Source organism: Agelaius tricolor, unplaced genomic scaffold (genome assembly GCF_023055355.1).
Source record: "Agelaius tricolor isolate 1412-34295 unplaced genomic scaffold, bAgeTri1.0.p SCAF_7, whole genome shotgun sequence".
Lineage (NCBI taxonomy): Eukaryota > Metazoa > Chordata > Aves > Passeriformes > Icteridae > Agelaius > Agelaius tricolor.
The window spans coordinates 26,174,362-26,201,643 of record NW_027269267.1 but is presented as its reverse complement, the minus strand read 5'-3'; the positions used below and the strand labels follow the sequence as shown (position 1 = coordinate 26,201,643).

General features: G+C 37.4%; 1 protein-coding gene across 2 annotated transcripts in view; it reads left to right on the top strand.

The window, feature by feature from the left end:
* Window positions 1–27,282, top strand: part of TUBGCP3 (tubulin gamma complex component 3) — a 49,018-nt gene that overhangs the window by 7,084 nt on the left and 14,652 nt on the right. Inside the window, exons 2-10 of one of the 2 annotated variants that reach the window (XM_071430632.1) lie at window positions 3,737–3,844; window positions 5,616–5,683; window positions 8,195–8,272; window positions 8,904–9,121; window positions 12,603–12,775; window positions 15,513–15,631; window positions 18,761–18,886; window positions 22,388–22,456; window positions 26,085–26,217. In XM_071430632.1, coding sequence (XP_071286733.1) covers window positions 3,737–3,844; window positions 5,616–5,683; window positions 8,195–8,272; window positions 8,904–9,121; window positions 12,603–12,775; window positions 15,513–15,631; window positions 18,761–18,886; window positions 22,388–22,456; window positions 26,085–26,217 — 1,092 coding nt within the window. The remainder of the gene's footprint in view (window positions 1–3,736; window positions 3,845–5,615; window positions 5,684–8,194; window positions 8,273–8,903; window positions 9,122–12,602; window positions 12,776–15,512; window positions 15,632–18,760; window positions 18,887–22,387; window positions 22,457–26,084; window positions 26,218–27,282) is intronic. The other variant, XM_071430634.1, reaches the window with a different exon arrangement.

The window sequence follows — 27,282 nt, the reverse complement described above, 5'->3', positions numbered from 1 at the left end:
TCTTGGCAAACATCCTATGTACTCATAGTATGTCTGAGAAGGTGAAAAGTTTTACAGCTTTTCTTCCTGGCTCAATTTTGCAACAAACACTGTTAGAGGAAAGAAATTTGTTGTTTGGGTTTTTTTTTCTTTAATATGTGTTTTTTGGCAGCATCTGTATCTGAAGTAGTTTGCAGCAATAATTTTTCCCTGGTTGGCACCACTCCTACAGCACTGAATGCAGTTTAGAGTGTAATTGTTTCATAATAATTTTGTATTTGTGTTTAAGGAAAATGGTTGTCTGGGATCATGGACAGCTGACTGGAGAGTTTGCTAATCTTTGAACTCATTCAAGGAGGAAAGAAACTGGTTTAGCTAAACTTTGTTTAGCATGATCCTATAGTTTAGAAGTTGTTTATAGATGTATTTAAATAACCAAATGTCTTCTTTTCAGGAAACAATTTCTCACAATGATTTGGAAAAACAGTTTCAATTGCTACTTAGGTTTTTCAGGATTTCTCCCTGCCCGCTTTTGGAAACTTAATTGACCAATAACCAACCTTATGTAAAGAAATATGTAAGACTATAAAGTGAATTTCAATTCACTTCCCTAAAATTATAGGTAATGCTAGAAGCTTCTGTATAGCAAAATCTTGCTGAATTTCAGCACATCCTCTGAAATGCTGCCTTCTTGCAAGTAATAATTGGCTAATTATCTCTTTGTCTTGTGAACTTTTCCTTTAAATTTTATCATTAGTGCAATTTCTCCTTGCTTTCTTTACAACCAGACTCTTTCTATGCATTGCTTCTGTGTATCTTTTTTCATGTGCTATGCTTGTATTTTCTTCAGCTTTAAAGTGCTGTTACCTGGCTTTTGAAGTAATTCAATTCTAATTCTGCATTGTAGGAAAGTTTGAATGGCTGTGTGGAATATAGATCTTTGAAGGATTGATGGGTTGCTTTGTTCAAAGGAGACAGTTTTTAAATTTTCATATTTTTTCTTGTGATTCACAAGTGACAGTTCTCTGTTCAGCTGTGTGGCTGCTTATCAGTCATTAATTGTGTGTGTATTCCTTAAGGGATCTAGTCTGAGGAGAAGTGGCTGTCTCTGTCTGCTCTGATCAGACCTCTGGAAATCAATGATCAATGTTGTTTTACCCTTTTAGCCTTCAGACAGCTGCATCAGATATATTGAGCTTGCTGTTATGTAACAGAGTCATGCTGTAATCATTTTCTGATGAAGGATGTTCAAATAGATAGATGGCTGTATATTTAAAGTATGTCTGCTGTCATAATGAGGATTCTTTGAGGAGGGAAGCAATTAGATGTGCCTGGTAGTTATAAGCTGTGTGAAATTTTATTGTACTGACACATCTGCATTTAGTTATGTTTAATCACTTTAGGTACTGAAGTTATTTTATGAATTTATGAGAAATAATCTGCTGAAGAAACACCCACAGCAGGGAATTTTGTTTGTAAAAAGGAAGCTGGACTTGATATGAATAAAACATGAAAATCTGAATTAAATAAAATAGAAAACCAGTCTTGCTACAGAGCTGTTGAATTGCTGGTGCAAATCAGCAATGTATAAAGAACAGACAATTTTCCATGTTTTCAGTAGTGCAACAGGTTAAAAAGCAGGATTTGTTGGATGGAATTGTAGTCTTTCAACTAGAGATCTTTCTCAGATGCCTTGTTAGGGCAGTATGGAAAAGGCTATACTAAGTTTCAGTGCTTTAACTAGTCTTGCTATGGTTGCTATTGAAATAGAAGGTTGTTACAGGAGGTAACAGATTTTCCTTAAAACTTCCCCATTACAGAAAAAACTTGCCCCTTTCCTATCTGCTGCCAAGTACATAGTTGAGGAATTAATGGAACATATGCTGTTTGGGATAACTTAGTGCCAGTATTTGACTTTAATTGGCCATGCAGAATACTTTTTGAAATCTTGGGTTCTGTTATGACATGCATTAAACTTAAGAATTACACAGAAATGCTTCTTCATACTTCACTCTTCACACCTAGTTCATTGGTAGCTGGTCTATTAAATTTTTCTATTTGTCTTTTCAAAACCTTATTGCAGTTGAAAGGTTGCTTAGGCTAACAGTAGAGGAGGCATTTGTCATGGACATTTGTGACCTTACAGTAATAGTGGCATTTTCTTCTCTGACAATAGAACAATACTCTTGTTCCTTCTGTAGGCCAGTATTGTCAAATACTGTTAAATGTTAATGATTTTGTCTGAGCAGACTGTTTTCCTGATTGTGTGAGGTATTTCTTTGTGTGAATTGGTTAATGCTTGCTGTTCTACAGTTACATTCTGATGGAGTTGGACCAGTGGATGACATTTACAGTACATGACAGTATTAAATGGACATTCAGGAAGAATGTAGAGCATTCAAACACAATCTAGTACATTGTGATTTTCAAATCTCAAACCTCTTTCCCTAAGTTTTTGAAGATTTTAATGCAATTAATCAATATTTGACTCCTAGTATCTCCAAGGCAACTTTTTTTCTAATTGCAGACATTAGTTAATTAGTTAAGAGATGATAAATGCTTAAAATATTCTAATCTTCTAGTGGTACTTTACCTTATTGCATTTTTCTGTTCCTTTTTTACATATTTGTCTTGACCAGCATCCTTGGCTGAACCTTTGCTGCATTACTTGGCAGTTTTCCCTGAGAGCTGATTGCTGAACTGACTATATAAAACACAGGAGGATGTGATGCATTTGCACACTTGATTGTTATGTACAGAACAGACAACATCCAGCATTGCTTAGATGGGTTTCTTTCCCAAAGTAAAAAGATTCAAGTGTGGCAAGCACACTTGGACATATTCTTGTGTTATTACCTTTTTTCTTGTGTTATTACAGTTGTTTCTAGATAAAGATTAAAAATCTGACCTTTTATGAGGGCACTTGACATGTCTGTAGGCTTATTGTTTGATTTTCAGGTTGATAAATGGGAATATGACTATGCTGTAGAAGCATTAATACTGACCTGGCCCTGTCTTGGTGTTACCAGACTGTTAGTTTTCCCAGAAAGCAACATACTTGCACTAAAACAGTGCTGTTTAACAACAAGATTAAAACCAGAATTACTGCATTGGGAAGAAGCAGTGGAAGGAGGTCACTGATTTGTGACCTCTGTGTTAGTATACACATTATTCATGAGGGTGTGATGCTGATATCTCTGAGCTGGCTTTGAACCAAATGGTGAAGCCATTCAAACTGTTTTGAACAAAACCAAACCTAGATGCAAACTGGTAAAAGCACTGTTGTGGATATCTGAGTGAAGATCCACGGGTAGGTGATGAACATGAGTGTATTGCTGAGGTGTGTGAGCTGAACTATGTGTCTGTGTGCCAGGTCCCACAGCATTTCTGTTCCTGGGGAGGGGCAGAGCCAGTTAAATGTGCACATGCTCTCTAGTAACTGGGTAGACCTCCTAAGTGTCTCTTTCAGCTCAGAATAGGAAGGGCTTACTTACAAAGTTTGATGCAGTTATTTGTGGAGTGTGTACAGGTGAGTGGGTTTGAAATATCACATTAATACTATGATAAACTGGACTTTACTGCCCTCTGGTTAGAAGTGGGCCTGAGAATTGCAGCACAACGTTATCAGATCTAAGCCGGGTATGTTTTTGCTGCTTTCAGACGTAGCAATGCAATCTCATGTCTCACTTTTTTTAAAATTAGTTTTAATAGAACTGTAGCATTCTACTTAACTGACAGAATTTTCTTTTTCTTTCAGCTGATGCAGCCCAACAGTTTCAGTATGCCGTGAGAGTTATTGGAAGCAATTTTGCTCCCACTGTTGAGCGTGATGAATTTCTTGTGGCGGAGAAAATCAAGAAAGAACGTAAGTGCATCTTGTTCCTTTCTTAGAAACACAAAGTTCTTTTTGAAGTTAATCAGGTTATTTCTGTGAAAAGGGGACAACTCTGCCTCACAGATAGTTATCTAATCTATTATTAATGCTTTCTTCCTGAAAATCTCATGATGTAAATGCCATTAATTTCCTAGTAAATAGTCCTGAGTGGCTATTTGTATTCACAGCTCAGATTTTTCTGAATACTCAACTTAAACTTTCCTTGCTGCTTTGTATCTTAGCCACTGTGAAGACAAAGAGCAATTAATACTGCACTCCATTCACCTCAATAGTACTTGGAAATTATGAATTCATAGTTCTTCTTAGAAGAGTAAAAGACTGATATTTTTGAGATGTGCACTTCAGGAATATTGCATGTTGGCACAATTAACTTCATGAGCACCTGTGTGAAACTTGCTGAATGAGCATCCTGGGATGGAATGACTTGTGACTTACCTGACTTGCCTTCAGTTTCTCTACAAGTTTTCTGCCACCACCTTCTTAAATCAAAATCAGACCATGACTTTGTAAGAGATGTTGCATTTCCATTCCATTGTGCTCTCTGCTGCTCTGAGTCATGTGTTGCACTGTGTGTATCCAAAGGGGGTGTGATGAATTCTTCTTGAAAAGCCAAATACTGCTTTCAGCAGATTCTGCTGCGCAGTAGCATGTCCAGAAACAATTACTTGAATTGTACTAATGAAATTAAAACTTGATATTTGAGCTTTGAATATTCAGAGATTGAATTAGGATAACTGACGTCAGTGGTTATAACTGGTTTAAGGTCCATGTGTATTTTTTGCTAATGCAGAGCTTCCGTGACTTGCTGACAGACAAATAAGCCCTTTAGAATTCCTCTAGCTACAACTCCAAAACACTGAAATCTGCAATATATACTTTCTGCCATACTTTGGCTACTTTGTAGACAGCACAGCATGTATTCCTTGGGCCTGTTGCCAATTTTCTGAAGAGGGCTGTCTCTCTCATCCTCCTCCCCAACTTCAGCTGGATACATGTCCATCCAATTTTACATTTATTTTGGAGATACTATACAAGTAATGCCTTTCTTGGCAAAGTGTACTTACCAGTGACATTTGATGCTAATTAACATTTCTAACACTTAATAGCTATTTTTCTTATCGCTGAAGTTTCTTCAGATATCTTTGTCCTGGTTTTCTTTTAACATGACTCTTTCTGATGCAACATAGCTTTTTAAGAAATCTTAGTTGGAAGATGTGTCTCCTCTGAGAAGGTACATCTGTAACTGGCATTGATTTGAGACTATTATTTTTGTAATACATGAGAGTTGTGTGACCCTGGAATTCTGCCTCACTTGCAGTAAATGGCATTACTACTTTTTTCCTTGATTTTATTGCCTAAAATAGAAACAATTACACTCTAGTTTTGGAGCAATTACATGTAGTTTTTATAACATTCTTTAATGATTATCTACTTTCAATTGTGTCTTCAGTCCCTTAGGTCCCTAAATCTACTGAATGGCAGACTAGACTTTAGCAGGACAAAAAATGTATATTTTGATTGAGTTAAGAAAAGCAGGTACTTGTATTGAATCACTTGCATTGCAAGAATTCTTAGGGCTGGAATGCAGATAAGATGAAAACAGTGTTTAAGTAAATACAATGAAACAGTCCAGCATCATGAAGCTTTCTTGGTTGCATTTTATAATTTACCTCAAGTATATGTTAAGACATGACTGTTACACTTCTTTCAAATTTTTAATCTACTTTTTCTTTTTTAATAGTTGTGCGACAAAGAAGGGAAGCAGATGCTGCTTTGTTTTCAGAACTCTACAGAAAGCTCGGTTCACAGGTAGTTTAATAAATGTGTAAAGAGTAAAGAAACTGAAAGCACTCATAAGCATCCTTCTCATGTTAGAGTTGTTTTGGAGAGTGCTCAGGTCATGAACAGTATTTTTTCTGGGAGGATGGTTAAATATTTGAACAGCTTGCCTTGGAAAGTTGTGGAGTCTTCATCCTTAGAGACAAATCAAAACCTGACTGGACATAGTCATGGGCAACCTGCTGTAGATGAACCAGCTTTGAACAGGGGATTTGGACCAGACAACTTCTAGAGATGCCTCTCAACCTTAGCTCTGTTTTTAGTATTTGATTCAAGTTATTATGAAGAGGTACTTCATATGAAGAAAGGGACTCTAAAAATAAAGGGATCATTTTATATGTAAAACTGATGAATTTTCTCATAATTTATTTTACAGAAATGCCTTGCAGTGTATTGATTTTTACTAATCTAATATACTCACACATCTGAATATTTAAGTGCTCCAGGTCTTTTAATGTTGAAGGTTAAGTGTTTGCTGACTTGGACGGCTCTAACACCAGTGTTAATCAAAGAACACTGCGTGCCAATATTCTGACTAAAGATGTTAGTGTGTGGAAAGCCTTTAACATGCTAATGCTAAGAATAGGATTACAAAAAAGGTATTCTGTGGGGAGTATGACTAGACAGAACTTGGTTCTCTTCCTCCCCTCTTCCATACTTGACTCACCCTTTACTTTGTTAGTGTTTGGACTCGTTACTGAGTAAGTTGTCCTGGTTTCAGTATCCTGTGGGTTTGTGTATGAATTGCACTGCTTTGTACAGCAGAGCACTGATCTGCAGACAGCTCTTAATACAGACTTTGTGTAACGTGTCTGTAGCTTATGTACTGTATTGCCATTTGGCAAGCAAAGTGATGCAGAGCATGATGACTAATCTTTGGAACAAAATGCCTTGCCTGTGTTATATGTTTGCTTATTCTTCTGAATGTAATGCAAGCTATCTCCTGGTATTTTACTGCCTCCTCAAACATTTAAGATTCTTCTGACCTTTTTTTTTCCTCTGCTAGCATCTTGTGTATGTGAAATAGTATAATGGCTTCTTTAAAATTCACACAACCAATTATTATTCAATCTGCTGTTAGGTTTATTACTAATGGTGTACAATCATTTCCTTTTCCTATAAGCATAGGGAAGGGCTTAAAAGGATATATGTTTTCTGAATCAATGAGGCTCTTCTTCCAACATTTCTCTTGAAAGCAATTGGGAGGGAAAAAAAGTGCAGGTGAATCTGTTTTAACTTTGTTTCATCTATTACTCCAAACAGGAAAGGAGGTCAGTGCTTATTTTTATGGCAGCCTGCCAGCTGAGCAAACCACTTTTCTTGAAGCACTTGGATTTATTCTATCCTGGCCAGTAGAAGAAGCAGTTGCTGCTCCTTTTTCACCACTTGGTTATCGTTTGCTGTATTAGTTACTTGCAGCAGATGCAGTACCTCTACTTGTTGCTTGTTCTTGAGATTAAAGCAGAAGATAATACAAGTGTGCTCTACATGATAATATAGAATGTCTCCTTGTATATAAAAATATAGAGCTTTAGTAAATTATGTTGCTTCATAAGGGATGGAGTCTGTGTTGAATCTTGATATGACTCAAGTTTGCTTTATATTCAGCATTGCTCAGTATTGTAGATCATAGGCTGATCAATATTGTGAGAGAATTTGTATAAGTTTCTTGGACTCAGCCTAATGTCCATCATAAGGTTCTATGTCCCTGGTAAATTCAGGTGCAAGTGTTAGTGTCATAGGACTATAGAGTACCATATCTAGGAACATGCATATTTAAAATAAATCATTTTAGTGCTTGCTTGCATTTTAAATACTCTGTAGCTTGGGCTTTAGCTGAAGTTGGACAGCTTTCTGCTGAGATCTAAAACTGCAGACAGTCTTATTCTAAAAGTCTGTGTGTGTCTGTTTGCTAAAGACTATATTGTGTATTCCTCAAGTTTCATATTAACAATATCTCTGTCTTAAGTTATTAAAAAATTGGTAGCTATCTTAAATGGTATTTAAAGTAACAGACATCAAAACCCTCACTTTTGAGGCCTCCCTGTAAAGGAGAGTGGAGGGGAGAAAGGAGAAAAGATAGTTCCTTGCTTAGAACTTCACTAAGAGTTTTCCTTTTTCACATTTAGGTTAAATTAATGGCTGCATCTGAGATGTTTTAAGTGGTGAGAGTGTGTGGGAATGCTGGTAACAGTTCAACTCTGTATAAGCATCATTCTTAGTAGCTATGAATTTTAAATTCAGCCTGCTTGCTGATCTCAGAGCAGGTGAGAATTCATGATTTGAACACAGTGGAAAAAATTCATAAAATTAGCAATACAGAGGCTGCACTGCACATTGCCAATTTATTAAAAAATATGCAGACTCTGAGTTAGTCTTATTTATCTGGAAAGTTTATTTACATGCATAGTTGGATAATTAAGAAGAGTTTTGTTCTTATCAAGAGTTGAACTTTATGTTTGTCTTCATTTTTTTTTGAAGGGCATTTTGAAAAACAAATGGTCAATACTCTACCTCCTGCTTAGCCTTAGTGAAGATCCACGTAAACAGTCTAACAAGGTAGGTGAGGATACTTTTGTTGCTTCTGAGAAAGAGGAAATGTATGTCACTTGTTTTAGATGTCTTCAAAAATCATTATCCAGACTTGAGCAATACCTCAAGTCTGTTTTCATGATACCTGTATGTGAGGCTGAAAGGAAGAAAACACTTGTTAAGTATCTGTAATATTTGGTGTAGTTTTCTGACACTACATAAATGTAAAAATATGAGCTGTCCAACATGTGCAACTGAAGCTGTGCAAAGGAGCATCCAGTGCATTAGATGGGTGGTTTTTATGGTTACTTTCTGCTTGGTGGTGTGATGTCTGCTCATGTGATAATGAGTTTTAAATGGAGTAGGGAAAGCAAAATGCAGTTGCAGCGCTGCTGGCACCAAAGTGCTTTTTGCAGCTATTGCTAATGATGATTTGCAGGCAAAAAGAAGTTGTGTTGCTAAAATACTGTTGCTCACTGTAAGGCACTTTTTTGTCATGATAATTGCATCAGCAAATTTTTCTTTGCGCAAACACGGTCTTCAAATATTTCTTGTGTTGTTGATATTACACTTCTATTAACTGAAGATGTAACTTAAAGCAATTCCCGCATCTTTTTTTTTTTATTATTCCTCCCTTTTCAAATCCTTTTCTTTTCAGGTGTCAAGTTATCCCACGCTTTTTGCTCAAGCATTGCCACGGGATGCTCACTCAACCCCTTATTACTATGCCAGGCCTCAGACCCTTCCACTGAATTACCAAGACCGCAGTGCTCAGTCTGCCCAGAGTTCCTGCAGCATGGGGAGCAGTGGGATCAGCAGCATCAGCCTCTATGCCCTAAATGGGCCAACTCCAACTCCACAGTCACTCATTCCAGGGTAAATTTCACCTTACAGATAGGTTTGGAGAAGACTTGCATTTTTTCTTTCCTTCATCCTCTGTTTTTGTATGCCATTGGAAATTCCACTTTGGGTGAAGAGAAACTAAGTTCTGAGCTGAACAGTTCAGAATATCAGGTGCTGGCATATGACCATATGAAGCCATAAATGGCTGTCCAAATGTGTCCATTTTTAATCACTATCTTCTTGTCTCCTAATTTTCTTTCCCGCCCCCAATAGTTGTGAAACAAACATGAAATCACAAGATGCATTTTCAGAAAGGATCAAAGCTTTTTTTTTGAGTTGAAGACATATTTTTTTAGTAGAGTGTGTTTGACAGGAATTATTAAATTCATATTATGGAATTAGTGCTGACAGAACTGAATTTTATTGTTATTAATAGGCTTTAAAAATACAAGTACTGCAGGAGTGATAAGATGATGTAGTTCAGCATTCTGGAAGTGGAAGCATGGTAAAAAGCAGTATTTCATCCCTGGACTTTAGATAGGAGACTTGGGGCTCTTGTGGGATCTTCTTGGAAAGATCCCCTGAGAGGCTGCCCTGGAGGAAAGAGGGATTAAGGAGAGAACAGAATGGGATACTTCTGTTTGAAGGGAGCTAAAATGATCATTGGGTTCAATGCTGGACTAGAATGAAGGTTGGTATTCAAGGATCACCTCCCTCAAGCTTAAGAAAGAAATGGGCAAGGAGGAATTAAAAGTAGCAGGAGCCCTACATGGAGAAACAAGTTGTTTCTGACAAAACTCAGATATAAAAAAGTGTACAAAATATGGAAGCAGTGCCAGGTGCAAAGGAGCATCCAGGCGCAGAGTGGCTGCAGTGAAATCCTAAACTGACCTAGAGGTTCATCTGTCAAGGTGCATGAAGGGAAACAGCAGCTGTTTCTGCAACTACATAAGCAGTTAAGGAAGGCTAGAGAAAGCACAGGCCCCTATTCAAGGGGCATGGACTTAGGTGGCAGATATGGAAAAGGTGGAGGTACTTGGTGCTTGCTTTGCCTTTGTGCTGGTAAAGTCAGTGCAGGACACTGAGACCCTTGGGAAAGTCTTTGTTCTGAAAGCATGTCCAGACATGTGATGGACAAGAAGGGGGCGACTAGGAGTAGTGAGCACAGAATTCAGAAAGGCATGCTTGACCAGTCTTACAGCTTTCTATGATGAGATGGCTGACTGGATGAACAAGGGGAAAGCATGCCTTTGGTTGCTTATTTCAACCTTGCTAAGACTTTTAATGCTGTCTACCTGTGACAGCCTTATTGACAGACTTAATAAAATATGGACTAGGTAAGGTGACAGTGAGGTGAACTGAACCTGCTAGACTCAAAAGGATTATCATCAGTGGCACAAAAGTCCAGTTGGAACCCCAGTCCCTAATGGTATAACCAGAAGCTGCATCCTTCATCCCACCTGATGGCACAGAGTGGGTCTTTGGCATCTTTGCGGATGATACAAAGCTGGGAGGAGTGGTTGTTAAAGGAGGTTGTTAACCTGCTTCTCAGAGGGATTCAGTGGGCTCCAGAAACAGGCTCACAGGAACCTGCTGAAGTTCAGAGTCCTGTACCTGGGAAGGAATAAGTCCATGCATCAGTACATACTGTGTGCTGACTGATTGCAAAGCAGCTTTGCAGAAAATGTCCTGGGATTCCTGGTAGGCACCAAATTGAACATGAGTGTGCAATGTGTGGTGAAGAAGACTAAGAGCCTCCTGGGTTGTGTTGTGAGGGACATCACCAGAAGGGTAAGGGAAATAAAACTTCTCACTGCTCAGTACTGATGAGGATATCTGAAATGCTGGGTCCAGTTATAGTACAAAGAAAGATATAGACAGGCTGGAAGAAGGAGTCTGGGGAAAGAAGCCCAAAACTATTTAAGGGGTTGAGGCATCTGTCATGTGAGGGGAAGCTGAGTCAGACCTGGAGTTGTTCAGCCTGGAGAAGAAAATTCTTGATTACATCTTACCTATGTAATGGTATGACAAGGGGCATAAGGAGACTGAGCTAGACTGTATTGGGTCAGGGAAAGAACAAGTGGTAACTGGCATAATATATGAGTTGTGAATCACAGATAATCAAAAAGGAAAAAAGCCCACATTTTTGCATTAAGATGGGGATGTATGTTTGAGTAGGGGCATATTGTGAAACACTGACATGGGTTGCCCAGAGAGGTTGTGTAGTCTCCGTGCTTGAAAATATTAAAAATATGACTTGAGCAATGTAGCAGCTAGCCTTCTGTAGTTGATCTGCTTGATCAGAAGGCTTGTAGGAGGTGATCTCCAGAGGTCACTTCTAGCCTCAATCATTGTATAATACTGATACAATATAGAAAGATATGTCAGTGAGGTTATTTCTTATATCTGCTTGCTTAAAAATATCAGCAGAACCTCCCCTCTTTCTGGCATATTCTTGTTCTGACCTGCTCATACTGTTCCATTTTATTGCAATTTCACTGTGCTCTTTTGTCCTGTAGTCTGTGAGCTGAAGAACCCAAATAAAATCTTTCTATAGGTTTCATTCCTCCTGAACTTCTCTTTGTACCCATTTTTCTTTTTTTCTAGAGTTATGTTCTTTTGAACAGCCAAAATTCAGTGCTGTACTCTGAGGCCTTACTAATGCTAAACAAAGCAGAGCTCAGTCTTCAGCACTGAGGCCAGTTGTTCTCAGGATAGGTGGCCTCCTGGGCTGGCAGATGTGGACAGGGAGCAGGATGGATCTCCTGTAATCTAGGAGGGAGAAGTTACTGACCTGTTGACCCACTTAGATGCTCACAAGTGTGTGGGACTAGATGGCTCTCCAAGATCCTGTCCATCATTTAATCAGCCCTGGCTAACCAGGGAGGTCCTGGACAACTGGAGCTTGGCCTTGGCCAATGTGATGTCTTTTCACAGTTAAGACTTTCTTTGTGAGAAAAATTGACAAGTTTGAAAGGCAGTGAAATTGGAACTTGCCTGGCTGGTCCCTCCTTGATTACATCTTCAGGCACTTGGTACAAACTATCCGAAAGAGTAGAGTAGCTGGAAAATGAGCTTTCTTCTCTTTCTCTATTTTCTTTTAGTTCTTTGACGTGTAACTACATCTTCAGTTAATAATAAAACTTAAATATTTAGGTTCCTCTTCTATGACTATGTTTATTATGTTTATAGTACCTTCACTCTTAACCTATTTCAGTATAATTACACATTTCATCACAGTTAATCTTTGATATCAAATCATGTATGTCAAACTTACACTTCCCTTTTCTACAATTGGGAGCCTTTTTTGAAAGTGTAGGCTTACAGGAAAAAATAAATTGCTTTTGTGTTCTCTACCCTTTTTTAAGGTTCTGTTATTAAATCACCACTACCCCTCCCCAACAAAACATCTGCAAAAAACTTGGGGCATCTTTCAAAATTGATGTCACTCCACTCTATGTAATGGGTATAGAATGAAAGTTTTTAAAGGTGTTTTTCCCTTTTATCCTTGTAGACAATCCTATCAAGCTGCAGGTGTTGGAGATTGCCTCCGTCAGCAGCTGGGTTCACGTCTTGCATGGACTTTAACTGCAAGCCAGCCTTCCTTACAAAGCACTACCTCAAAAGGCTTTCCAAATGCTGTCTCTCGTGGTGTGCCAAGGTCAAGGCGAGAAGGGGACACAAGTGGTGAGCAAAGATGTATTTGTTAAAGAGAAGGTTTTTTACAGTTGTTATCTATATCCTCCATTATCTTTTAAATTATTTTGGAATCACAGCATGCTGGTTTTTTGAAGAGTGTTTTTCTAGAATGTACTTAACAGAAGGATACAAGCAAATATGCAAGACTAGTCTATTTGACCACAGTCTTTTTGGCTGGTTGTTCATTTCTTTTTGCACTGGTTAGTTGGATTGTGTTCTGGTCCTCTTAAAATACTGAGCTCATTCCAGTGTTTGTCATAGTTAAGTGATTGTGATATGTGAGCAATGATCATTCTTTTGATGATCAGAAGATACTACTGTTTTGAGAGTCAGAAAGAGAGATCAGTAAACAGAACTTGTTGAAATTCTCATCTGTTTGTGGTTCTGTGTCTTTCAGAACTTGGAAATGTGAACTGGAATATAGAGCTCTTAAACCTCTTTCTTATTTAGATTAGCATACTGTTTACAGTGGTTGTATTTAGAACAAGTGACATAAAATATTGTCAATAAAATAAAAAAATATAAATATAGACTTGTGAAATCACAGAATGGTTTGAGTTGGAAGGTACCTTAAAGATCATCTTGCTCCAGCTCTCCTGCTGCGGACAGGGACACCTTCCACTAGACCAGGTTGCTCAAGAGCCTTCCAGAGAGTGTCCTTGAACACTTCCAGGGATGGGGCATCCACACCTTCTCTGGGCAATGTGTTCCAGTGCCTTATCAGCCCTCACAGTAAAGAATTTATTCCTAAATTCCTAATATTGCTCATTTACATCCACAATTAAGTGTGTGTAAACCTGAAGCTGATGTCTAGAGGATCTATTCTCAATTTACACAAGTGCAGCTAAGGAGGAATTGTTTAACAGGTGATCTCTGTGGCAACTCTTACTGTAAAAGTAAGTTCTGAATAAGTGAGCTGATGGCAGATGTTGTTATCCCATAGCACCATTATTCTGTGACAAAGGAAGATAAGAGATGCAGGCTTTTGTTTGTGGTGTTTTGTTTTTGTTTGTTTTTAACTTCTCTACAAGTAAGTGTGGATATTAAGGAACTATAATGTAGCCTGTCTGCCAGCCTCTGCATCTTTGAGTAGCAGTTTACAAAGCAGTGGCTTATAGATCAGAGTTGTACTGGTGTATCTGAGGGCAATATTTGACATTTAGAACCTAATTAACAAGACTTATATGCAAGAAGATGTGTGTGTGTATGTATATCTGTATAATGTAAATATGTGTTTTATATCTGTAGTAGATATAATCTATACAAAAATAGAAAAAAGAAAAAGTAGAAAAAGGAGTAGGAAAAAGCATAGGAAAGAGAAATAGAAAAACATAAAATCTAGCACTGCCTCTTAATATATTATACTGATTGCTATAAAAAGCAATACTTCTTCTGTTGAGTCAGCCAGCAGCTGTGACTTTGGTTCCTGTGTGGGATGGGTATAAGGACTGACAGTTGTCTTAAATGTATTCACTTGCTGGTGTAGGAATAGAAGTAGGACTGCATTCAGAATATAGAAGTCTATTGTCAAGATGATACATTTCTATGAACATTAAATTCCTATAATTAATTTTTTCTCCTCAAGTTGCTTGTTTTTATTTTTTTATTTTGAATTTTTCTTACTCTTACATCCACACACAGAGTATAAAAAGGCACATTGTATGGCTGATGTTGATACTTGTCGTATTATTTATCAATTAAAGAAATGTGCACTTGAATCTTTCACCATTTCACTACAAGTTCCTAAGAAGGACAACCTACAGTCATGCACATCTTATTGTTATGTGGGGAGACTGATTTTTAAATGGTATCTTAAATTGAAGACTACTTACACTGACATAAGAGTAGAATTTAATTTTTCTTGCTTTTTTTCTGGGAAAGTGGATTGTTGGGGAGGCAAACTGACAAGAGTAAGAGTACTGTCTGAATTGGTAGAAGCATGTTGTAGCATCTCAGTTTCTGGATAGTTGTTGTCAAAATTGTTTAATTCTTGAAATCGTAAATAAATTTACAAAAGCAAGTGGTGACAGTTTGCCCAGAAAAAGTGGGGATAGCTTCAGTGGTCTACACAATGCCTTTTTTGATTTTATGTTGCCTTTAAATTCATAAATATCTTGCATCTCTAACACAATCTACCCTCTGACTAGAAATAAGAACCAGAAGCAAACTTCACACTTAAATATTTTCTAGCTCCATGGCTGTTATGCAGTCTGATTTGATCAGTCTTCTCACTGAGCAGTGGCATATGTAATTGAAAGCCATTATGGAACAAGCAATTCTTCCTTCTGGATTAACTGTTCTTTTTCTAGGTGAATGTAGAAGAGATTATTCTAGAAGTCTATTCCAACTTGAATTGTTTGTTCAAAGAAAGATAGTTACTGTGGTGCTTGCCTCAGAACTTGCACTGGTGCTGTATCAAGAGATAACCAAGTTTAAAAACTGGCCAATGTGTCAGTTAAAATAGGACATGCCCTGTGCTGTACAGACTGACTGCTCTGGGAGAACCACAGGTAGCATTAGAGGCAGGTAAGGCCAATCTTGGGCTTTCCTGTGAGACTAAGAGGACCTGAAATGTTTCTTTACCAGTTACAAGCCCAGCATAGTTTTTTATAGTTTTGTGGTTTTTTGACTATGCATCTAAATAGTTCTTCAAAGTTATAATCAAAACTTATTGTCTCAACAAATCTAAATACTTGTTTTATTTTTGGTTTTTTTTCTCTTCTAGGTTCTGTTGAAATAACGGAAGCAAATCTTGTAAGAGATGTTTTATATGTCTTCCAGGGAATAGATGGCAAAAACATCAAAATGTGCAATTCTGAAAATTGCTATAAAGTGGAGGGAAAGGTACTGTATGATGACTTATATTTCATATGTGAACAGAAAAGTATATAGGGGAAAAATAGCTGTGAGAAACATGTAAAAAAGTTAAAATATTATTGCAAGTCTATATTCCCTCTACCAGCTGTTTTGTTTTGTTTTGTGCTGGTTTTGTTTGTTTTGTTTTTGGGGGTTCTTTTGTTAATACAACAGAGTAGTTTCAACATTAGTAGTTGAAAATTGATTGGGTAGATTAGGTGCCAGGCAGAAAATGTAGCATTTCACAAGATGTGAATAGTCTCCCAACTCTTAATCCAATAGAAGGACTTGTAAATTACGGCTTTGAGGACTTCTGTCAACATTTTTCCTCTCCAGTGTATAAGAATTAACATAAAGCAGATGCAGGCATTTTACTGCATTCTTCCTGAGATGTGGAATAGATGCTAGCCACTTGTTGTTATGGGCCTGATTACAGTTATAAGTGATCAGATGCAGGTGACCCAGAAAAGAAAGGACTGGTGGTAGAACTGAAGAAAGGTCTGATGTGAATTTGAATGAAGACAGTGAATAAGGGACGAAAGAATAGGAGAGATGCCTGAGAGACTTTGCTTTAAGGTGGTGAGATCTTATGCCTGCCTGCAATTCAGAAAAACCCCGAGAGTGTGATTGGGTCAGCTGACCAAAGAACAGAAAATTGTGCTAATTGCTTTAGCATCTTCACATTCAGTATTTAGACAGTGCAGCTTCAGAATTCAGTTTCTGCTAATTGGTTTTCGTATTCTTGTTCAGATGGAAAGACAACACTTGTAATTTTTACTTATATTAAAAACTTTCTACTATGACAATATTACATAGTACTTAAATGGTGGGGAAATTACTTCTGGGCCATTTCATGTGCCAGGGGCATGGTAGACAGGTCTTAATGTTGATACCTGACCTAATTTCCTTTTTTCCTTCATGATAGTAGCAAAAAGTGAAATGTTGTAGTTGTTCACCATTACTTTACAATGACATTTACGGCTGCTTAATGGAGGGATAAATGGAAAAACTTAAATCCTGTTAAATCTTACTAAGTAACAGATTCTTAATAAACCTGTAGATGATGCAAAGTTTGTAATTCCTTAGCACCTTCACTGAGTAAGTTATATTCTATAGATGAGATTATAGATAGCAAAAGAAGGGTAGCATAATCGATTTTTCTAGAGGAATGTGAAGAAAACTTTGCCAATTTTGTAATCACTGACTATGGGTTTTGTTGGTTTTCTGTGTAGCTTTCATATCCAATTGCCTGGTTTGAGGTCAGAAGCTGTTTTACTTGGAACTTGTAATTCAGGGAATTTAATTACTGACCACAAGCCAGCTGAATAATCTTTGCCTGAGAGCTCTGTCTTCAGTTATTTTTGTGAAGTCAGTCGTCTTCCATTCTTCCTTACTTGTACTTGGTTTGAGCTACTGGACCCAGTGAAGGTGAGATTATCTGACCCACCAGAGCTGCAGCTGGAACTTCTGACAAGCAAGGAGGACCAATATCATACCTCCTCTAGCTGTATTGCTGTACACTAGGCAAAATAGTAGTCAGAGCATGTAGCTCTCCCTCAGATGACAATCTCATTGTACACAGTCTGGATTGTTGGGGTTTTTTTTCCAGAAAGAAGCACACTTTCTAAGGTGCTATTCCTGCTGAAATGTTTCCTAATCTTAGTGTTAATATTAGGTCTGGTGGTGGCATTCAGCACTGTATAAGATAGCAGCTTCTGATTTGATCTAAGGCATACAAATGTAATAACACCAAGCCAATTTTGCTTGTTCCTCATTTAATTCCAGCGGATGTGTGTTGTGCTCAATGTTTGCCAAGCACTCTGTACTTGCAGAATTTTAAATAGTTGGTATGTCATCTCTTTGGTTTTAGCTGTGGGCAGGATTTCTGTGTCCAATTATATTTGTTTGGGCTGGAATTTACCCTACAGAAGTTGTTCAAGAAGTTAAAGCTGTACCTCTGTGGGTAAACAAGAGGGCTAGGGACTGAACTGTGGTCTTACAACCAAATGCTGCAGCCTGTTTCAAGCCCACACTGGTGTGGATAACGCACTCTGACACTAATTGTTATCTTGGAGAATGCCTGTACTGTTAACTAAAAGGTTTAATGAAGGGGATTGATGACTAGTTCTTTGGCAGTTTAACTTCTTGGAACAATTCCTTGCTTTGGTTTTGACTGTTCCAGCTGGCTGTCAAAGTTTAAAATTGTTTGTAGAGGTGGGATAGGCCCAGTTGCTGTGGGCAAAAGTTAGTCTCTGTCTCATGGTTTGTATTATCAGTCAGATTGATTGGGGTTTTTTATTCAATGAAATTTTGAATGCTTGGTGGTAGTGTTCTTGAGTAATATGGTGAAATGTGGAAGAAGAAAATCTCAAGTGGGAAGTGTCTTATCTGTTGGTAAATTAGAGGAAGAAATGTGCTAATTCAGATTAAAGTAGTAGTGGTAGCTAAATAAGATGTTGGGACTAAGGGAGGCTTGCAAGGTGAGTGAGATACTAGAAGACAACCAGAAACAGACTAGAAGAGTTCAGAAGGACATATGATTAAATAACTTATAAAATCTGGACTTAATCTTAGAAGTTGGGTTCTACAAGTTGGTGTTCCTGATGCCTAGTCAGGCATCGGGTCATTTATTTTCTAGTGAAGATTTCTTTCACATGTAGCAATTACTAATTATTTTGTCCAAGCTTTTTCATTAGTTTCAGTAATTAACATCTCTGCTACAACACTCGTATTTCCAGTCTTGCTGGTTATCAGGATAAGATAGAGTCTGATATTGCAACATGAAAACACAGATTTCTTCCTTTTTTCTGAAGTCCATTTTGTTGTTGCCATAATTGCCTAATGTAAAAAGAGTGTATGAATACTGTTACATTAAGATTTCCAAAAGAGAAGGTCTCAGAGTTGCCAGTAGTTTGTTGCTGCTGCCTTTTGAATGCATTTGTCTATAAATATAATGCTAATTACATGGTTGTATGCTTTTCTGCAGTATCTGTAGAAGGTAAAATGAATTGTTTCTGAAACTGGCTTTTTTATGAGAAAGGGGGACCTTTGTGAAGAAACCAGTATTGGTGTGGCAGATTTGACTTAATTGCAAACTTGTTTCTGTTAACTTTATAGGTGAGCTTGTCGAAATCTCTCCGAGATACTACAAGCAGACTTGCAGAGTTGGGGTGGCTCCATAACAAAATAAGGAAATACACAGACCAGAGGAGTTTGGATCGTGCATTTGGACTGGTGGGACAGGTGGGTCAGCTAGATAAAACAGTCTAACTACAATATTTGTTCTTGTTTGGCTAAGAAACTACTGAGTAAATGCAGTGCTAGAATGATGCATAACCTGTGGAGCTTGAATCATTTATTGTTTGATTTATTCCTTTTGTGGATGCTGCATTTGATATGGGGTCACAGTCAGAAGGCAAGGAAAAGGCATTTGCCCTTTCTGGTCTTAGGGATTTGCCCCTGTAATTTGTAGCTGGAAATGTTCATAAATTCCTTTTCTTAATCTCCATTTTTTAAAAAAAAACAAACAATATTTTAAAATTATTCATGCATGTTCATAAACAAAAACATTTCTTAAATGGGATGATGTCATCCCTGAGGTAATTAATCAGCAATTCAGTTGTTAGTGACCTGTGCTGGAGACATTCTTGTCAGCTATTGTTGATGTTCATGTGTTAGTACTGCACTAGCTTACATAAAATGCAAGTAGTCCATTATCTTCTGCCCTTTCTGTTGAATACAGCATCAAAAGAATATTAATTTTTGTTTTCATAGGTTTCATCATCATGATTTATAGTCTACAGTAACTTGACTGCTGCTGTAATACCCAAAACCACATTTACTGCTAAGACATTCCCGTTTCCTCTCACTTGCTCCCTCTGTAAAACTGGATATTATCCCTTCTGAGTCGACAGAAATGTTATCCTTGCCTCTAGCCATAACATCCTACCTAATCTGCCAAGAAATTGAAGTGTGCTTCTCCCTTCAATCTAATTTTTCTTAAGAGGTCAGTAGAGACACTGTAGTGCTTCCTACTTTTCTAATGTTTTATTCTGTTCCATTCTGTCTCTTATTCTAAGTAACCCTTCTAGTTACATATAAATAATTATTTTTCTACTGATCCAATGCTGATTTCCATGTTTTATATGGCAGTGCTACTGTGTATGCATTTTCTTTGGACTCTCCCCCTTATATCTGGGTGAAGTTTTATTCTTTATCTAGCAGCTTCCTGCTTGTGATTATTTTTACTGTCTCTGGCTTTAATCTTCAAGTTTACAGAAAGGGGAGAACTTTAATTCTTCAGTGGATTTAAATGTGCCGTACCTTGGCTTCTGTATGCAGGTTTCAGATCCTGTGCAGAAGGCTGTGCAGTTAAATTACCTGAATCTGCATAGCTCTAATGCTGCTAATTTTGCTTGAGGCAAGCACTTGTGTATATTTCTAGGACATCAGTGTACTAATAAAAACTTATATTCTGCTCTTGCTGTCAGTATCTGGGCACAGAGATTATGCCTTCATGCTCATCATAGCTTTCATAGCTGAGAATTTCAGGTGCTGTGCACTGTGCATTAAGGAATTTAGCACAACAGTGTATATTGATATAAACATTTTTCACTTAATGTTCTGAAAGGATGATTGTGTAAACCCCTGTTTAAACCAGGTATACAATAAGATGTCAGTCACCTCTTCTAGTATGATTCTGGTGACTGATTTTACCACACAAAATGTCAGGCATTAACATTAGAAGTAGAGATGTAACAATATATTACACTTAATATTTTCCTACCATTGCTGATTAATATCTAAATTTTACTTTGTCCTCAGAAAATAAAGAGAATAATTGGCATTTAAGTATAATTTAGCTTGTACTTTGACATTTCGCCCATTTAGATCCAGTTGAGTTAATGGGCATTTTAATTTTTTTTCTCTTGAACAAGCATTCTGTTTCTTTCCTCAATTCTCTCTTGCAGCAGACTAAATCAGAATTCTAGGGTAATGTCCAGTTTTTCTGTAACAGTTTGGGAAGCAAAAGTTTGTGGTTTGTGATTAGGAATTGGTACTGGATGTAAATTTTAATTTGTAAAGCTTCTCTGAAAAATTGGTAACCAGTTAGAGTCTAAATCCTTTTGGCTACTAAATCATTAAAGTCAGTGATTACTGTTCTCCTTTTTGACCAGAACAGTGTCTTTGATTGTTTTCTTAGAGGGTCTGCTCTGCCCTCTATCTTGGCAAGTGCCACTTTAATAGGTTCAAAAATTTCCTGGAGAAGCAAGTGAGAAGAAATGAAAAGTGGAGTTACACATAAGGGGATTTCTTTTTGCCCTTCAGTATCCTCTGGAATAAAAAAGAATGTCAAATTTCTTTGCAATTTACAATGTTGAGTTGAAGAAAGGAACCTCCTTTCCTTAAAAAAGATACAATGGCAAGATTAATGACTTTTTTTTTTCTAGGCTTCTTAGCTGCTTAGGAGAAAAGAAGATTTATTTTCTCTTTGTGCTTCTAGAAATTATTTCTGCCTTTTTCATACTCTAGTGAATAAATACTTTAAGTTCTTGGGTTCTTTCTATGAGTTTTTCTTTTTCCAAATTCTTTTGACTGTAATTTTAAAAGGTCTTGAAGGGAAAATTCTGGGAAATCTCCCATTTAAAAAAATTCATCAGAATAGATATTGAATTCATTAGCTGAGAATTGGTTACAAAGTTCTGAAGAATTTGTGTGTGTGCATGAGAGTGTTCTTTCAAGAAACCAAACAAATAAAAAACTTTGGGCACTTCTTGGGGGGTTTTCAAGTCTTTTTCAGTTATTCCCAAATGAATGAGCCATATTTTTAGTTCTGTTTTGAAAAATGTGTTGCAGGCATTTTTTTAGTTTGTATGTTAGGTTAAGACCATTACAAAAGTAAAACAAGACCTCCCCCAAACCCTAAACTATGGAAAATATTTATCACTAAACAAGTATTATTTCAGGAATTGTTTTTAAAATTTATCTTGGTTTTTAAACAACCTAAAGTAGCTGTGCTGAGAATTGTTTTACAAAGAGTTTTTGCATTAGTTCCAGCCTGAATTAACTTCTGCACATTTTACAGATTTCTGAAGATATACTTTGTGTTGTTCATTTCTTCCATATCAAGTGAAGAATCACATATAACTGTGAATTGATAAAAGGTCAAAATTTTATAGTTCTTGATCTGGCAGCACTTATTTGGAGTATTTTTTGAGCATTGTGATTTCTTGTTCATGTAATATAGTCTATACTGTAAATATAATGATAATTGCCTAATTTTTGTGTTCTGTTGTTAGAGGCCTTCCTGAAATTTAAACTCAGTTACTTCACTGCATGCTGTATCTTACATCATTATAAAAAAAAAAATCTTCAACTGGGTCATGTTATAATTTGTACATCCCAGTGCTAATTATTGTTTCCATTACTGAGATGATATATCTACTTGAAGAGTTACACTTGTCATAATTAAATATGTTGATAGAGTTAAGGTAGCAAGAAACAAGGTCACTTGATAATGTGTAGAAATTCCTGGAAAAGGTATATGCAGCTCTTAGGGAAGCACTTATACTTTGGCCATTACTCTAAGAATTGGCTTTCATACTGAAACTTGTAGGAAGATTCCCTTCAGGTAATTTCTGACTATGTTGGAAGAGTGGTGATAGAATTAAATCAGAAAGATTTCTCCTGATGACTTTTCCTTTTATTTTTTCCCCTTTTTTTTCCCTTCTCTTTCTCTTACAGAGTTTTTGTGCAGCCTTACATCAGGAACTTAAAGAATACTACCGACTTCTGTCTGTTTTACATTCTCAGGTGAGTTAGGTGGTACATATTCAACTTCACTATTTTGTTCTGTGTTATCTCAATATCTCCTAAAAAGGTAATACCTACCTATTCTGTTAGAATGTAAAGGATGTACAGCAGTTTTTGTTGACAGTGAACACAATTCTGTGTACATTTCTTGGTCTTTAAGCGTGTGTGCCCTTGAATGTTCTTCTCTTAAGAATTCACTGGTATTTGATGTGTTACATAAGCAAAGAATACAATGTGTATTTCTCAGTCTCTGTCCCTGTTTTGCATCCTTTTTGTCAGTGTCACCTTGCATAATATCTTTATCATTCAAATCCTGAACAATGTCACACATTCTTGAGTGGAGAAGAAACCAGTCCATCTTTCCAGCAGTGCACAATATAGCAGCTAGTAATAACAGTTCCAACTTCTTTCCTGTGTGGGGCAGTTTGTACATTTTTCTTGTCCTTTTGTTTTCTGAGAGTAAAGACATCTGTTCTGCAGATATTTGGATGTTTTACTGTTTTCCTGTTACATACAGACCAACTCAGTGCTGATAATGTTGCAGGTTTTCCACAAATGTTTGTAGGTATGTGCATCTAGATGCTGTCTCTAAAATAAAATAAACATTCTTCTGCTGGCCTTTCTTTGAAAGAGGTTTTCAAGGGGCTCATTACTCGTAATGGTGAAAAATTTATTTGGAGAATTGACCTAAAGCTAAATTATACTGCCTTTTAAAACTCTAACTTCAGTAAAATCTTTATTGTTTGTCATAGGCTTTTGTTAATGTTTTCAAAGCATCTGTTCTTTTAACTCACAGTTCTTGAACGTTCTTGACTTTTGGAATGCATGTTATATATACTTTTTGCTTGATTTTCCTGGCTATTATCCAGTTATTTTTTTGTAATTACCTCTTGCTCTGTCCAAAATGTGTTTTCTCTCTTGGTTTGCTGGTGCTTTGATTTTTATTTTTTTTTCTAACTTCTAAAACTTCTTGACCATTAAAATATTAGACTGTTTTGAGATGCAGTTTTGTCTACCTTTCCTGCCCCACCAAACCTTGCAACAGAAGAGATGAGTAGGGTGGGAGGGAAAGCCTGTAAGGCAAAGACAAAAGTTCTGGGGTTACTTATTTTGAAACTGCATTTCCCTTTGTGGGGCGTTGACCCTGGGCAGCAGCCAGGCACCCACCCAGCCTCTTGCTCCCCCCTGTCTCTTGAGGAATGGGGAGAAAATAGAAGGAGGACAAAAAGACAAGTCAATCAAGTTAGTGAGTGTAGAAGGGGAAGCAAAAGCTGTGCGTGCAAGCAAAGCAAAGTAGGGAATTCATTCACTTCTTTCCTTCAGCAGGCAGATGTCCAGCTGCTCCTGGCAAGCCAGGCCTCAGGGCACTTAACACTTGCTTGGGAAGACAGACTCCATCACCACAAGTGTTCCTATTTCCTTCTTCTTTCCCTGAGCTTTTATTCCTGAGAAAGCTTTTTGTCCTCCATAAGCTCAGAAATGGTTTTCCAGGATTAGTTGCTATCCCAAGGAATGTAGTGAGTCTCACTGGTGTGTGGTTTTATGGCTTCTCCTTCTTGAGGAGAGGCATGACATTTGCTTTCTCAGGGTTGTCAGAAACTGCCTCTAATTGCTGTGTTGCAAAAATAATGGAGAGTGGCCTTGCAGTGACATTGGGCAACTCCTTCCCTCAACACTTGGAGCATCCCATCAGGACCCACAGACTTAAGCATATCCCATCTGTTTGGTGTACCCTAGCCTGATCCTTCTGAGCTCAGTCTTCCTTGTTCCAGACTTATCTCTCTTGTTATCTTGACATCTGGTATCCCCAGCTGCAATTCTTACTGAAATACCAAGGCAAAAAAGGCATTCAGTACCTCAGCATTTTCCATTTTTTTGTGTCACCCCTCGTGTAGCATCATTCAGACACATTTTTCCCAGTCTTACTTTTACTGCTGGTCTTATTGTTACTCTTCATGCTCCTTGCCAGGTTCATCTTCAGTGTTAGAGTTCATGAGTGCATTGAGCATGCTGATTAAATGCCTTTTCATAGGGAGCAGTAAGTACAGTGTCAGCAATGCTTTGCTGCAACAGCAGACTGAAGTTTCTGGGGAATCTAGGTCCCTCAGCACCTAACTGAAAGGGTTCCCAGAGTCATGTTATGTTCAGCTTTTCAGAAGCTTCTGGCTACATTTCTTCCCAAAGACATGAAAGGAAGGAGATCCAGCAGTGGAGGAGAGATTCTTTTGTGACTTGAAAGGTGGAAGGGCTTGAAGGTGACACTGCAGAATGGACAAAAAGCCTGTACCTTTTAGCTTCTTGAAAACATGTGGAAAATTGACTTGAAATTATGTGTATGTGGCATTTTTTGATTCAGGAGTTCATACAGGCTGCCAGCTTAGGAGTTGTTAACAGCAGTTCTAGAGAGCAGTATGGTCATAGAAAAACAAGAATCTTGTCAAAGGGTTCTGTACTCTCTTTATAAATTTTATTTTGTCTTCAGAGCTTCTCCTGAGCATGTTTCTGCCCTTGAGTGAGTAATCCTGAACATACTGTCTACTATTCCATAAGCATCTCTGGTCTTTTTCTTGCAGGTTGTTTTCACATTGTCAGCTAATTTAAAAATGCAGTTCCATGATGAAGATGTACCATGTCTTCCCTAAAGTCAAAGGGTGGTTCATGTATCTCTCTTGTCATTGCTGATTTCCAAAAACACCAAAGAAAAACCCCAGGCATGGACCCAGGAGAATTTGGAAGCAAATGAATTTAACTGGCTCTAAGGCTGAGCTTAATGTGGATGACACTAGCATTAAATTTAACTAGTATGTTGCATTTGACTAAAAAAAGGTGCTAGATGGGAAAGCACAGAGTGGGTTGGTTGTCATAGAAAAGATGCTGCTTCCGATATAAGAGATTGTCTCCTTGTACTGCTCCAGGAACTTGCTTCTGTAATCTTAATTTGTGTTCTTGTCCTGCTTATTCCATCTGTTTTTGTTTAAGATTTGCATTTGCACCTTGGATATACTTGGCTTTTATTTTCCATGGTGTTGGAAGATTCATGGAAGTCACATTATGATAGAGTTTTCTTATTGTAGCTTTTAAAGTTGGGTGTTTTTCTTTCAACGTAGCAATTCCTTAATCTCACTATAAGGCTAACTTAAGTTCTGATGGCTTCTGGAGGAAGGCATCGAACAGAATTTGTTACATATTGAACTAAAATAAGCTGCATGTGCAGTAATGAAAAGTTTACTTCTCACAGCCTGCCTGTCCTTTAGATGTTTTTCTTTACTCTTTGTCGGGGCTGTCTTTCAGGCTTTCTTCTCTCTTTGCTCTTCTCTCCTTTCATGACTATTATCTTTGCTCTTCTCTCCTTTCATGATTATTACCTTGCTGTCTTTAACTTTCTTGGTCTTTGTGCTTTGTCTACCTCATTGTAGCTTATGCTTGTCTCTGTTCTTTCACCTGTGCTCAAGTCTATTTCCACTAAAAATTGGCTCTCAGGTTATGGCCCAGTGACTTGATGAGAGAATACATAACACTGGGTATTTCAAGTGTATTAGTAAAAGTCTGACTTCAGAACAAATTATGAAACCTGAGTTCTTCCTCAGTTTTGTTCTTTGACGTGTATTTCTGTTTCTAACTTGATCAGTTACAACTGGAAGATGATCAGGGCGTGAATTTGGGACTTGAGAGCAGTTTAACACTTCGCCGTCTTCTAGTCTGGACATATGACCCCAAAATAAGGTTAAAGACCCTTGCAGCACTTGTTGATCACTGTCAAGGTCTGTTTAACATTAATTTAATATTTCTGGGGATTTTATGTAACTGAGTAGTTGTGCATGCTAGAGGTGGGTATCAATAATATTAGTGCTTGTTTGGACTTCTTTTTTTTTAGAAAATTTCAAGTAGGTAGTTCAGATTCTCCCTCTTTTAGTTTAAACAAATGATGACCAATTATAGTGCTGTGTTGATACATTCAGACTTCTTACTTTTTTAAGACTAGAACATGCTCAAAAAATTCAATTTTAAGCATGCACTTTTTATGCTATTTTCAGTTACTTAATGTTTTTCAGAAATGGTACAGGGAAAAAGCCCTACTAATATGTTATGAAATGGTTGACTTTGTTTCTTCACTCTTTATGAGTATTATGCAATTTCTCTATATATGATGGCATAGAGAAGTCATTAGTAACTTGTCTTCAGACTCATGTGAAACAACAAAACTTTGCAAATCTGCAAATACTGTGATTTTGTTGGCAATCCACAAGAAGATGCTGGGGAGAGTCATGTTGGAGTTTACCAGAACTTTGACCAGTAGGTGACTAAGCTGACCAGTAATTGATGTTTCTCCCTAATTGTACTTCAGATTTAAGATTGTAGCCCTTCAGAAAGAGCATCTTAGCCAAAAAAAAGCCTACAATACTTGCTTTACCTTAATTATTGGAATTGTTAACAATTTTTTTTTAATGGGCTTTATTTTTAAGACATTCATGAAAATCTTGAGCTGCATGGCCTCTGCTGCAAGGAAGTGGTAAGCTGTGGAGCATAGCAGCAAAATCAAATATTCAGTCTATTTTTTAACTTTATTTTTCACAGCCTCTTACTTTACAATTACAAGAAGACAGGAGATATACCCTAATGGGGCTATGAGGGCAACTATAATCAAGAATCATGAAAACCCTGTTTGTGTGCATGTATGCACACAGAATATCTGCGAGTGTCAAGTACAGGAGAGAAGGAAAACATTCTAAGGCTCCTTTAATGCTTCTCTGGAAGCATAACATCAACTTCTGTGTGTGATCTAATGCCTTGAATTTTGCATTCCTCTAAGCTGCCATAAAGTAGAC